Here is a 14,377-nt window from a genome sequence, read left to right on the forward strand (position 1 = left end):
ACTGTGGATGAATCATCTGTTTACTACTGTGGCTGAAGTAAGAGCTGCATAAAATCCAGACAAGTTCCAATCCTTAAAAATCAGCATTCTTTGAATTGTCTACTTTCTCTCTTTGTAGTGGGTTGGTCTTGTTTGGACACCAGGTGCCCACCAAGCTGTGCTATCACTCCTCTCAACATGTTAAGGTGTAGGGGTATGAAATGAGATGGAAAAACACTTGTGAGTCAGGATAGAGACAGTTTATTAAAGCAAGAGCAAAGGCTGCATGCAGAAGTGAAGAAAAATAAAATATTTATTCTCTACTTCCCGTTGCCAGGTGATGTCCAGCCACTCCCTGGGAAGTAGAGCATCAGTAGGCATAGCAGTTCCTCCAGAAAACAAAGGTCATAATAATAAACACCATCCCCTCGCCCCCTTCTTTCTCCTGGATGTTTTTCTGAGGGGGTGTCTCATGGATGGGATATCCCTTTGGTCAGGTTGAGTCAGCTGTCTTGGGGATGTCCCCTCCCCAGATTTTGCCCACCGCCAGCCTCCTGATGAGGGGTAATGTTGGAGACACACCCTTAATGCTGTGGGGAGCATTAACTCCAGATCAGCCAGACCCAGTACACTCCTACTGTGTAAGGCTTTGGGTGCTATGTCTGGGTGAGGTAGCCTGCTGCTTATTTCCAGGCTTTGCCCTTTTCCTTCCCTGTGTCCAGAGAGAATGAGAAATATGGCAGCTCAAAAACTGTCTCTCAGGGGAGGAGACCTTCTCTGTCATTCTTTATGTATTTTTTTTTCTGGAAAAAAAAAGAGCAACACTCTCATGTGTTGCTGCGGAAATATGGGTGGTGAGGAGAAAATAAACTGACCCTTGGGATTTTTAGTCTGTCTGAGGCTTTTTATTGGAGTCTTCTGTAGTTGGTGACATGAATTAAAGTTGGCCATTTGTCTTCTGCACTTTGCTATTAACTCCTCATTTCCCTGCCTGATTAAGTCTCCTTGCCACCAGCAAACCTTCCCTCCCTCTTCTGCACAGTTTGTGCCTAGAGAAGCAAAGCATTGAGCTGACTGGGAGGCTGGCAGGGCGTGCTGGCTGGCAGGCATCTGTTCAGAATGTTGGGAGACATGGACAGGAGGAGATGGTGCAGAAACATGCAGTGGCCAAGGGAATGACAATGAAAAGCTGCAGCATCTCCCCAGCTCCAGGAGTAAACCCCAGAGAGCCAGGAAATGGCTTTCTGGGGAGTGCTGAGCCTATCCTGGTGCCTCTTAGGAGGACCCTTTTGGCAGCCCTGCACCATCTGCTCTTCTGGAAGATGAGAGGGATCCAAGCCAAGAGTGGGCAGAGGAGAGTGCAGACCTACTGAACCCCTGTGCTGCTTCCCCAGCTCATGCTGTAGTATTCCCTGAACAAAACAGTCTGCTCTGCCCATCAGGGAAAACCACCTTTTCAGGAACTGCTCTATAACCATTGTCACTTGAAATAAAATACCACTTGAAAAATTCTCTGCAAAGTTTATGTTTTGTATTGAACTGAGTCCATAAAAACAAGATTACTTGTACAGTTTGCTTCTTAAAAATGTCTTGACTGTAACTATTTACTTGAAATAATATTGCCAATTGTTAGCACTGAGAAAATAACGCTGTGTTGTAATGTTTACCACAGGTTTCACCTGCTTCCACTTTTTTTTTCTATTTTCACTCATCTTTGTCTCAGAGCTTTTCTATCTTAATTTCCTTTGGGCTACATGTCTTTTGCTTCTTTTAATCTCCCACATTTCAGGCAGCCATCCAGTATTGCAGTGATGGCTCACCAGATTTTGAACCAAGGAGGTCCATGGGTGGTGAAGTCCCAGAAGTCAGGAATCCATGTTGTTTGGTTTTTCACTTGTTTCTACTTGTTTCTACTGCCTTTACTAGTTACTTCCTTCTATGTCTTGGTGTCCCTGTCAGATGGCAATGATAATTTTTATTCATCTATGGAAAATACATTGAGATTAGGGCAGAGGAGTGGGGAAAATATTTCACAAGTGCCAACAACTTATTTTTTCTTTTAGATGATAATTTCCTTGTCCAGTGTTTTATACTTTCTCAGTAGTAACATTTATTTAAGCCATGGAGAAATGAAAGATCACATAACAGGTGATTGATTCACAGGGTGCTAGACTGAGTCCTGTGTTGTCCGTGTTCTTACCACTGTGCTTTTGACTGGTACACCTCTGTTCACCTGGAATTTATTCCTGAAATTTTAACAGCTAAGTGAGCCATCTTATCTTGCTTGGTTTGTACTCTTAGTACAAGTAGCCCTTTTCCTAGTATAATTTGTCATAAGCATTCCAACTAAATTTGAAGTGATCATTTGTTACTGCCTGACAGCGTTGTACTTTCTGGAAAAATGAATTCTTTCTTTCATTTCTTTCTCCAAGGAAGAATTGTATATGCTCTGTATGTTTTTGGGTGCTGAGGCAGTGGCTTTTATTTAGATGTATGTTGCCATATTGCTACATAGAAGAAGGCAAGATTAGAAGAGTATTTCTTGAACCTTTTGCAGAAGGCATGAAATATTAATTGTTTTGAGTTCCTGTGAAAGTTAATTTATAGCCTGGATTGTGAAAGCTCTGTCAGGGAAAAATAAATCTTACTTGTTACTAGAAAGGTAATTTATGCAACTAGGTCACTGCCTATCAGGATAATGCAGAGTTCTTGGCCTTATTAAAAACAGTCAGAAGCAAAAAGTACAAATCTTATGCAAGTGTCTGCAAAAAAACTACTAAATCTTTCCCCCAAAAATCAAGGGAGAAATTCCTGAAGATTTTATTATAGCTCTGTAGTCTCTTATGGGAGAGCGGTTGTGATTTCCATATGAGGGAAAAACTGGATGTTTTGCTCAATCAGTGCATTACATTTCTGACTTAGACTTCATGGTTTTAGCCTTAAAGCCACGTGTTTCTCACAGATGAGTACTATCTTTCTAAATGGATGTTTATTTAAGTATTGACTGGCATTCATAGATTTCATCATTCTTTCAGAGAACCTAAGTATGATCATTATTTTTCATTTGGATATGTTAAGAGCTAGTAGTGGTGAAGCTGTCTACTGGACTGTAAAGCTGCTTTGTTCAGCAGCTGCTGTGGGACAGTGACTATAGCATGTAACTTTATGGAAGTGCACAGCTCAGATTGTAATTTTGAAAATTTGGATAGCTGTAAAGTTTTGGGTTTTGGTTGTAATGTAATTTTTGGTTGTAATGGTTTTATTGGACGTATCCAATGTAAGACTTATGGCTTAAAAGATGGGGTGGGTTTTTTTGGTGTGATTGTTAATGATGTGAAGTGTAGCCAACAAAGGAAAAGTAAGACATTTGGACTTTGTTTCCTTTTTAAATAAAAATTGAATGGAATTTCTTTCTATTAAACTCAACATATTATTCCCTTGTGTTTATTTATTTATTTATTTCAGGAATTGGAGGCCTTTCAAACTTTTGTTGAAAATCGACTTCCTTTTGATATTGTTATTGATGGACTCAATGTTTCCCACATAAAATCCAGAAAGATGCAGTGTGAAAATGTAAGTGCTGGTTAAATATTCATTAAGTGTTTTGTGTATACTGATTGTAAAACAGTGAGTGGCTCATTATTAGTTGTCCTCTAGAGAAAATGAGCAAATACTTTGTCGCACATTCACAATGAAGTTCAAAGAGTTAGATCTAAGTTTCACAAATTAAAAATTATTAGTGGGAAGATGGTTCTTCTATATATTTGCCTGTATTAGCTGTAAAATGTCATACATTTCCTCATATATTCAGTGTTTATAGTTACAGCTAAGATGTCAATAATAACATAATTACACAAACTCTGTGATTGTGTAAGTTTTCATAGTAATAGGGATTTGGCAGAACTGGGTAAATCTGCTGTGTAGAAAATTTAGTCGTATATAGTTATGCTGGTAAAAGTTGTCATTAAAATAACCCCTTGCTTAGTTCAAACCACATCCTGTACACATTTAAATATTATTTAATTTCGTATTGCTTTGAGACTTGAGTCCTGTTTAACAAGGGTAGCTCAAACTGGTTTCAGTTCTTTCCATTTGATTTGTAGAAGAAAAATCCTGCTCCTTTGTCAGTGAGAAACCTATGTTTGAGACTTCTTGATACTCCCTTGTAGCACTTCACTAAGAATTGGCTTAAGATTATTTAGGTTTTTTTGTCAATCAAATTTACTCTAAATTAGGAGTAGCAAAGTAGCTGCTCACACATATTTCAAAGCCAGAATTTAAATTTTCTCGCTCTCAAAATTAAAATAAATGTATAAATGAGCTTGATAATAAAAGAAGAAATTCACTTTCATTCATTACAAGAAATACATTTTTGTTCTAAGAATGACTTTAAAGCTATTGTTAGGAAGTAATGTATACCCATCTATGGAGATAAAAGTGAGCTGGGGAGGTTAGATAAACTTGCTGAAAGATGTTTCAGAGTTGCAGTGTAGTTTTGTGAGATACTGTCTCACAAAGAGAGTACTTTACTTACTACAAAAATAGCAAAAAAAGTTCACAAGTTGTTTGGGTGGGATCAGGGAGGAAGTTTTGATTATCTGAGGAGAATTCCAGGCAGAACATAGTGGCACAATATTTTAAATGTAGAAAGACAGATCTATGCTGCCAAAGATGAGGAGGGGAAAAGAATGTCCTTGCTCAGTGCATGTCTTTCCCACTGTGGGAGCTCTAAACAGGATTCTGAATGGAAATTGGAGGCAATCAAGCAAAGAGCCAGCCTGATTTTGGCAGATAATTACTCCTGATTTCTGATCAGAAGTCTTACTAGGAGGTATTAGCATGCTGAGCAGCATAAATTGCCTTTGAGTTTCTCCTTAGCTTGGGCTGTAATGGAAGCACTTTGGGATCCATGGTGCCAAAGAGCTCCAGGAGGATTCTGTGGAGGCATCAACTTTCGTTTAGGTTGTTCCATATAGGTGCAGATCAAATTTCTCTTGAATCCCAGCTGTTTATTGATTAGGAGGATTTTGGGAAGACCTGACTTTCCTTCCTACACAACAGAACAGTAACTTTGGCTCATCCCAGCTTAACCAGAAGAGGGTTCTCTTAGCTAAAATTTACTTGTCCTATGAGTTAGTTGCTGTGAATGATTATTACATTTTGTCATGCACAAAAAATGTGGGGGTTTATCATGCACAAAAAAATCATTGGGGTTTCTGCCAGTCTTTTTCTGCTCCTGTTTTCTGGATCCTGTTTTTTGGGAGTATGGAGACATTACATGAGAGATTAGAGAAGCCCATTATTTTTGCCATAGACCTGTAGATACTCACTGGCTGAATAGTTCCTGTTTTGGCATGGGAAGTGTATATTTGCACTCTAAACAACAAAATAGCTGCTTCACTACCCAAAAGAAATAATCTTCTAGACACATGGACTACTAAAGACTTTTTCCTGCATTGATCTTCTCAACTAACTGAGATCCTTTTAATTTTTTTTAATGCTAAATGTCATTATACACAATTACAGTGTTAACTATTGAGTTTATAGTTTTTTCTAAGTGGAAACAGTTTAAATGCGAGATCATTCTGGATGCTGGCAGATCCTGTTTTATTTCTTCACGACTCTGAACTTCTATGTTGTAACATGTTGAAAAAGGACTATGTTTTTGTTCTTATTTTGGATCCTTCTGACAAGAAGCATGCATTCTTGTTTTCTGACTTTTTTTCCAAGACTGCTAAAAACAGAAAGAAACCCGCAAAGCAGAGCAATCCTTTCTTCTGTCTCCAAACTCTTTTCAGATGAGGGAGGGGAAGGCCACAGTAATCTGTTGATGTGTTGCTTTTCTGGTCATGGTGTTGCTGCCAGGCAGAATCCCATCTGTGAATGCTGACCTCCCTGAATGCTGTAGTCTGTCTTTTGAGGGCTGGCTCTGCCACAAAACATCCTCTTCTGGAGGCTCCTGTCCTCACACCGTGACAGCCAAATGGAAAATGTGGAGTGGTATGGATGGGGCATTTACAGCCTGCCTTGTGAAGCTCCTCAGTCTGCACAGGGAAACACAGTGCTGAACTGAGAAGATGGAGAAGAGAAATAATGTGAGAGAAGTGGGAGGCAGAGCACAAAGGATGGAAAAAAACAAGAGTGAAGGCTACTGAGGTCAAGCTGGCTGGCTAGGGTAGCATGAGAGTCCCATTTTGAAGAGAGGTATGCAGTGACTTCTTCTGCTTGACTAGAGAGGTGGTAAATGAGCAGTGTTTCTGAGGACCTATGTTAAAGCTGTCCAGCCTGTCAAAAGCTAAATTATTTAACTTGTCAAAAAACTAAATTATTTTGAGTCTCCAAGTGTGGGTCAGTCTGTGTCCTTTTCAAGGGTTGATTACTGCATCTATTAGACACACTCAGGATATTGTTTTATAAACTTTTCTGTTAGAGTATGTAGTTAGTATGCAGCATGGTTGAAAGAGAAAATGAGATTGTTGCTGTGTTTCTAACACACTCTTAAGTGTTACTATTTGCAAATTATTAGTTTCTTTGAAACCTGTCCCTTATGGGATTTAGAGAGAATGGCAAATTAAAGGGTGTTGTTAAACACAAGAGAAGGCCTAAGATTTATGTGACAAAAACATGGTAATTTAAATGCATTCTGGTCTTAATTTAAATTTAACAAAAAGTACTGTTTAACTTCATGACTTAGCTTCCAGAACTGCAGCTGTTCTGCTGAAGATCAAGACTGTAGCTAATTCTTAGTCATATGATTAGAATAAGAATACATTGATGAAATTTTCCTCTCTGTTTCAAACAGCCTAACATTAGTAATTCCATGTCTTAGGCATCTTGGGGAGTGGCAAGGCACAGGTACCTTGAGGGATAAGAGGAGACAGAAAAAAAGCAAAAGTTGAAGGTAAAATTTTTACTCATTTAATTCCCAAAGTGTTCTGACTTTCTAGAAAGCTAGATATGTGACTTCCCAGGCAACTTCAGTCCTCATAGCCAGCACTTAGCAAATCATCATGATATTATTGACTTGACAGGTGTATTGGAACATACTGTGGCAGTTTCTCTGTTTATGACACTCTTGGTTTGTAAATATAATCCCAATTGCCCTTTTGTCCAGGTAGGTTTTATTCTTGGTCTGTTTCCTGGTAGAAATTATGATGTGGCTGCATAAATTCCTCAATTCCTGAAAAAAAAAAAAAAAAAAAAAAAAAAAGAAGGAGGCAGCATGAAGATTGGAAGAAAGACTTTTTGAGGGCTATGGAATGATGAGCCCATTTGATTTGAGGGCACTGCACACATAGTGACTGTAAAACTGCAACACCAGACAGCACCTCCTTTCAACCCTTTGCTTCCTTACTGTAGCATTTTAAATTAGACATTAAAGCTGGCTCCTTTTTAAAAGATATTGTAGAATGGAAATTATTTTTGCTATATTATCAAGAGAAAAAAATTCCAAATCTCCCTAAGTCTAAAATCTCCCTAAAGTCTTACAGTCTGCTGCTGTAAGACTGTATCTAATGGGTTTTGCCTGAGTCAGTCACTGTACTGCAAACCTGTGGCTTGTAAACAGAGCTGTCCTGGCAGTTTAACTAAGCAAAGTGCATTCAGGCTGTGTCATGACGTGTTATCCTTTCCTCCAGATGTATCTAATTACATAAATCCTTACCCAACACAATCACTTTTGGTACTCTCTGTAGTGCTCTCACCTTTCACCTTGTAAAGGTCAAGAGAGGGAATTTCCACACACTAACTGTCTGTTTCTCCTACTAAACAAACTGTTACATAGTACTTAAATGGATGTTTTCCTGTTTATGACAACTTTCTGCAGAAGTATTCCTTTGAAATGAAAGGGAATCTCAGTACAAGCAGGATAGCTAGGCTCTAGAGACTGCTCTTGGGTTGCAGAAGGGGAATGAAGACATTTTGCTCTGCTTCAGCTACCCCTGAGCTGTGGAGGACCAGGGTGGGAGGTGAAAGAGAGGTGAGAGAGCATGATCTGCAGGAACAGTCTGAAGAGTATTTTGCTATTTTTAATTTACTATGAGTTTGGTATGTTGTAAATTAAGTATGCAGCCAGCCCCTTGTTTTTAGCTGTGCCCATCTGGTGTTAGAAGTAACTGAATATATGTTTCAAATCTGTGTTGGATCAAAGCTAACTCACTATTCCCTTCTGCAAACAGTTTGGCAATTGGGGTCAGCTCTGCCCTAACTTTACCCTCTCTAATCTCCATATTAAACTCAGACATCTAACGATTGGTAAAATAGTTCCAGACTGAGTTACTCAAGGCTGACAATGCACAAAGGAGTAGTTTTTGCTCTTGGCAGATAATTCAAAGTGGATCCTCCTAAACTTAATCAGCACTTCTGTAAATGGACTACATGAGTTAATTCCCATATAAATTGTATTAGGCCTGTAGAATAGCTGAGGAAGCCAGATCCTTGCTGTTCCTTCCCATCCCAGTCTGCTGGCAGCAGCCAGCAAACCACATCTTTGGCCTGAGACAGCAGTCAGCTCCTGCCAGGAAAGCCACCAGAGCTGCTCCCTTGCACCCCTCACAGGCTGTCACAAAAAGCCAGGCTGTGGCTGCTGTAATTGGGAGTGCTCTGTGGCAGGTGCAGGGGACACCTCATATTTTGCACCTCTTTCTTGTCTCTTCCTGGGAAAGAGCAGCAGGCTTGTTGAGTGGAGATTGCCCTCTGAACTGGGGAAGGGACTAAGAAAATTTTGCAGTAGTAATACATGTGTCTAAACATTACTGCATTTTCTTTTTCTGTATATTAAAGATCTAAAATTATATTTAACAGGAGGATTCAAGGTTTAAAACTAACATTATACTTTTAGTTTTTCTAGTAGTTCTGCAGTAGTTTGCTGGACTCCTGGCTACATTAGCAGTAGAGAAAACAGTGGGTAGAGAGAGGTTGCAGTCCTGAAAGGAAAGCTGGTCATGGAAAAAAGCTTCATCAAGATAAGGGAGAAAAATAAGACATAGGGTAGTAGTCTACAGGAAAATGGTGAATGGTCCTGTTAAATTTATGAAAAAAACTCAACTTTGCCCTCAGAATTAAAGAACCTTGATGAATTACTCTTTGTGAATTCAGCTCAGAGCCATTGCTTTGGTATGTACTGTATTCAATTTGCAAGGCTTATTTTCCAAATATAAAGACAATAATTATTAAGACAAGAAAGCCTCAACTCTTCAAATAAAGGCAAAATTTTTAAAAAGAAAAAAAAGAAAAACAGGGCATCTATGACACACAATTCTCTTGGCTTAATAACCCAATTCAATTTTGCAACATAATTTTGCTTCTTTGAAATCTCTTTATAATGCCTATAAATCCTCTATGATGAATCAAGGAGAGCAAAAAACATATTGGAGCTTGTAGTGTTTGAGAAAAATAGTGAATACAACTTTCTCTCCCAAGTTCCAGTTACTAAACCATTTTTGAGGCCATGAGACACACAAAAAATCAGCTCCTATGCATACAAGTATAGTTGACAAATACACATACTGATATGCTCAGGTTTTCATGGGGTAAGCTTTACGAGTCTTCAAGTCAGACTTAACTGTGCAACATGCCTAAAAAATCATCTGTACAGTTATTGAGACAGTGATGCTTTGTACAAAACCTTAGCTCCACTCCATGAGCTGTCCTACAAAACAAGCAGTTATTAATAAATTTGACCCCAAAAACATCCATGGGAAAGAATTTTTTTCTTCTCTGACTCCTTTGGCAGCATCTGTGATTTGTTCAAGTACTTTACTGTCTGTAAATGAAGCAAGAGTGAAGTAGATCCATGAGTCATTCTCTGTTCAGAATCAATACATCCAACAGAGGTCTTATTTGTCATACTGTGACAGTTCATCAATTCTGCCTCCGACCACCTCTTGTCTTGCCACTCAACAAAGCAGACGTGTTTGTTCATTTGCTCTCAGCCTTTTCCGTCTTTTTTTTTCCCCCTGTCTTCTAATGGTGGTTCAAGCTTGCATTTCCATGATAACAAAACAATTGTCCTGTTGCTCAAGATTGGAGAGATTTTTATCTTTGCAACATGTGTTTCATTCTTTAGACCTGTACTTTCATTTCCTGTAAGTACTGCACAAACTGTAAAGATGGAGATTTTTGGTGTTTTCACTGAAAATCACCTTCACTGTCTGTGTAACATGATCTTAGAAGAAAAAGAAGGTCAAGCAGTAAGGGGTATTCTTGGAACTTCACCTATTTTAGTGTTGGAGATTCATGAGTGAAATATTCAGCATTGCATCCATATCTCATCAGTTACTTTCTGGGGGTTCCTTGGATATCTCAGCAGAACTCCGTTCTCTGAAGACACATCTCAGAGATCAATACTAATCTGCTGAAATCTGTCCCCTCTCCTCCTATGTTGGGGCCATCCTAAAATAGCATAGCTCAAGCTCAAGCATTGTGGTCACCAGATGCAGAAGAACAAGGCTGTTCCAGGAGAGCTGAAGGAGATAGACTCAGTTGCCAGTGGAACCTAGAGGGAAGGCCTGGGCTGCAAGTTCTCCTCTCCCTGCAGCTCTTCTGAAACCTGGCAGTTCCTGGTTGTGGCTGAAAGAGAAATAAGAGGGCATTTAATATGTTCAGTTTTGTATACCTGTACACTGTAAGTGCAGATGTATTGGACATCAGTGTGTCAGAGGTTCCAGAAGTGCTCCTACAGTCGGTTGGCATGGATGCTTCCCCCCAGGAAATGCCTGTGTTGCCCACACACCTTGAGCCACCAAGTCTGGCTCTTCCCATAGTGATGCGCTCCACTGTCCCTCACTGCTTCTGCAGCCCTGGGACAGGAGAGTAGGAGGTAGGTGGGACATCTTAAGAAGGGAAACACAAGGTCAGACTTGTGAATACAGGGGAAACTTTCTCAAAACGTTTAAATTCCCAGCATTGTGAGATGGTGGAGGGGAAGCTGACAGAATTTCCTGAGTAAATGCCTCATCAGTTGGCTGTAAACAATTATTTTTCTTTTCAGAGGTTTCCACTCTAGTTTTGCATTTCCTAGTGAGAATAGAGCAGCAGAAATTGATAAAGTAAAAGAAATCTGACTATCAGGCAATTTGACAGGTTCTGTGTGTTACTTTCTCTCTGAGTCAGATTCTTCTTGGTGTTGCCTCCCATTACTATTTGCAGCCTTTGTTTCTGGCTATAAAATTAATAAAGACCCATGTGGTTAAATTAATTATCTCTCTTGGTTTCCATCTGGTGTTTACAATTTTTACCTTTGTATTTGGTGATAATAGCAAATCAAAAGTTAATGTAAGTACAGGAGCACCCAAGCACCAATCATACCTTTTTTTACCAAGTGAATTTGCATCACATCTTTCATAATAAGATTCTTCTAATCACTAGGAATATAAGCTTGAAATTCAGCAGGGCAGAGTGAACCTGCCTTGATGATTCACGTCCCAGTCAACTTAGTAACTGTGGCAAACAGGTTGGTTGTTGTATGTTGTAGAGAAGTCTAAAATCTAGGTGATAAAGTCAAATGAACATGTCTTCTGAACTGGATGAGTTTCTATCTTGCTGTTTTCACTTTGTCCCTTAGAAACGTCAAGATGGGGGTTTTCTCTGGGCAGCTCAACTCTTCACATGATCATGTGGCAGTAAGAGGTGTGCTGGCCCTCCAAATTGGAAACCTGGTCTTTGGGGAACTGAACTGCTTCTTTAGAAGTGATTTTCATATGAAAAACCTCCATAGTCGTGAGAGGCTATGGGAAGCAGGCCAGAAAATGTGAAGGCTGGGTTACTGTAGTCCAGTCCTCTGTAAGAACAAATATTTGATTTGAATGTGAGAAGTGCGGGTTTCAGTGTCATCTTAAAAGCAGCATAGGTAATCCTTAGGACAATGATTGTGTTCATTCATGTGTACACCTAGATTTATTTATATATTTGAAAAGCAACCAATTTTGGTTCACGCTTGGCTTTCACATTTAATAAGCTATTTCTAGTAAAAGTAGGAAAGAAAACATATTTGAAAGTTGTGTTATCTGAAGGTGAAAAGGTACAATGTAACAAAAGCCTAAAGTCCATTTGGATTTATTTATGAAGCTATGAAAGCCTAGTTTTTTGAACAGTATGTTATTCCTAAGGATCTCCACATATTGACATAATGTTTAATGATCCAACATTTCATTAAGCTACATTTGTTGTTTTTTCTCTAGTTGCATTCTATTTGTAAAGCAGGATTGGAAGAGACATTTATGTATAAGTAAATATACTTAAATTGAAATTATTAAATTATTATAACCTGCAATGAAGTTTAAAACTGAGGTTAAAGTAATTTTATTTTTTTTTAATCTAGATTCATAGAAAATAAAGTACAATTGTAAACAGCTTTTAATCTAAATCTCTTCATAAACTGATTGTTTTGTGTTGTCTGGAGCATGGAAATAGGAACTCCTATTTGAATCTAGGAGACTGATTTTAGCAGAATTAAAATTCCATTCTGGGGATGACAGTCATGCTGGCAAGTATTCTTGCTTGAAACCAATTCACAAGAATTCCTGTTTCAAACAATTTCTGAAAAATGGTAAGAACTCTTCTTACCCAAAATACTGCTGCCCATTAGAGGTGACATTCTGTATCAAACACTTCTTAATGCAAACCTCACCTTTTGCTGGTATTGATTTTGTACATCAGATACAGACATGAAAGGGAAGAGGTTATCCCTATTCTACTTTTTACTTATTTTGTTTCAGGGTACATTTGTGCAGTTCTTCCAAATAAGGGAGGGGAGACGAGGCAAGGGAAAACACCTAAGGGTCAAAATAAAATAGTCCCCATGCTAATTCACACATGCCTTTATCTGTGGTGTTAATCTAAATTAGATCAAATTAGATTAAACTAAGATGTTCACTTGTGTTAATATAAAGAGGACATCTCATTCAGATATCTGTCACTTCTCTGAGGACTGCTACCAGAACTGTGCCATTAAGCTGGTATTGTACATGCTGAGACTTGAAACAATTTTGTTGCTTGGTATCATATGAGGAACAGGAGTGATGCAGTAAGAGCACCAGTACCAAGGACATAATAAGATAACTACGGCTACCTTTGCTGCTGCTGTTCTTCAAGTTCTCAGGAAAGTAACTCTTATACAATAAAAATCTTCACTCCCGTCCTTCAAGAAAAATGCCTAACTCAAGATCTTAAAAATTAGTACTTACAAACCAGTAGATGAAGAAACAACCTTATAAGGCATAATTTGTGTTGGTGTTCTCATTTTTCTGTAGATCTCCATAAAATAAACATTCAAATCTTCTATTCTGTAGAAGATAATAATAATCCCATTATTATTTCCTAAATATGATGCCCCAAAATTACATTTTAAAATCACTTGGAATGTTTTATCTCTGGCATTGTAACTGTTTCCCCATATCATTGTTAGGAAACCTTTTTCTTAATGAGAAATTCTCTATTTCAAGTATTTCACATATTTACTTCTAGTCTTTACAGGTATCTACTGATTTTTCCTTTCCACCCAGAGATACTAGCTTGTGATGCTGTTTCTTCCTGATTTATTATTAACTGGTCAGTTCTTTAATGAATAGGTCTTTTCACAGTTCCAGCTGGAAATATGCATTGAATTATAGTGAGTCAAAAGCTAAAGAGGTTGTCAAAATTATGTAAACATTAGGTACTCTATTTCCAACCAGTTTAATGAAGAATTTATTCCTTCTTCTAATTTTTCTGAATAGTTTCTACAATTTCCAGCTGCTGTATTGTCCTCTCCTTGCACAATGCTTCCTGTAGTGACTGTTAAAACTGAACCTGTGCTTCTGTCCCATGGGTAATACCAACTTACCTCTTAGATAAATCAGAAAGTATTAGTGATGCTTATGCCCGTCCTTATTGTCCAGCATGTATCCACTTACCTGCTCGCTTATATGCTCAACAAAAAGGAAGCAGTGAGTTTGCAGTAATATTTCTTCTGCCTCTTATATTTTGAATTATTGACTCTTGAACTTTTAAGGAGTCCAGTTGACATTGCTGAGCAAGCTGTGTACAGTGTGTGTCATAAGCTCTCTAACAGCAGGTAAAAAGCCTGTTCAGTTCCACTGGTTCTAAAGTAGCTGTAATTCAGAAGTTTTTCCTGACTTATGTAGTGTACCAGTGTGAGAATATCAACCTTGCTGGGCTTTCTCTCCTTGCTTATTTCCTAATTGTGTGATACTTTGGTAAACTAGATAGTGCTTACACTATACACTGAAAAAAAAAAGTAGAAGTATGATGCAGGTGTTTGTTAAAGATGTGGTTCTCTGGAGTTTGAGCTTCTACACTCAGTGCAAGCTTAAGAAAAGGACACTGGAATACCTATTTCTTGAATACTGCCTGTACTACTTCTTGATTGATTGACTGATTGATTGATAGGAGTTTTATT

General features: G+C 38.4%; 1 protein-coding gene across 2 annotated transcripts in view; it reads left to right on the forward strand.

The window, feature by feature from the left end:
• PRORP (protein only RNase P catalytic subunit) overlaps positions 1 to 14,377 on the forward strand; it is a 38,965-nt gene that overhangs the window by 11,783 nt on the left and 12,805 nt on the right. For both annotated transcript variants that reach the window (XM_066551982.1, XM_066551983.1), the window contains exon 5: positions 3,445 to 3,552. In XM_066551982.1, coding sequence (XP_066408079.1) covers positions 3,445 to 3,552 — 108 coding nt within the window. The remainder of the gene's footprint in view (positions 1 to 3,444; positions 3,553 to 14,377) is intronic.

This window comes from Molothrus aeneus, chromosome 6, assembly GCF_037042795.1.
Source record: "Molothrus aeneus isolate 106 chromosome 6, BPBGC_Maene_1.0, whole genome shotgun sequence".
NCBI lineage: Eukaryota > Metazoa > Chordata > Aves > Passeriformes > Icteridae > Molothrus > Molothrus aeneus.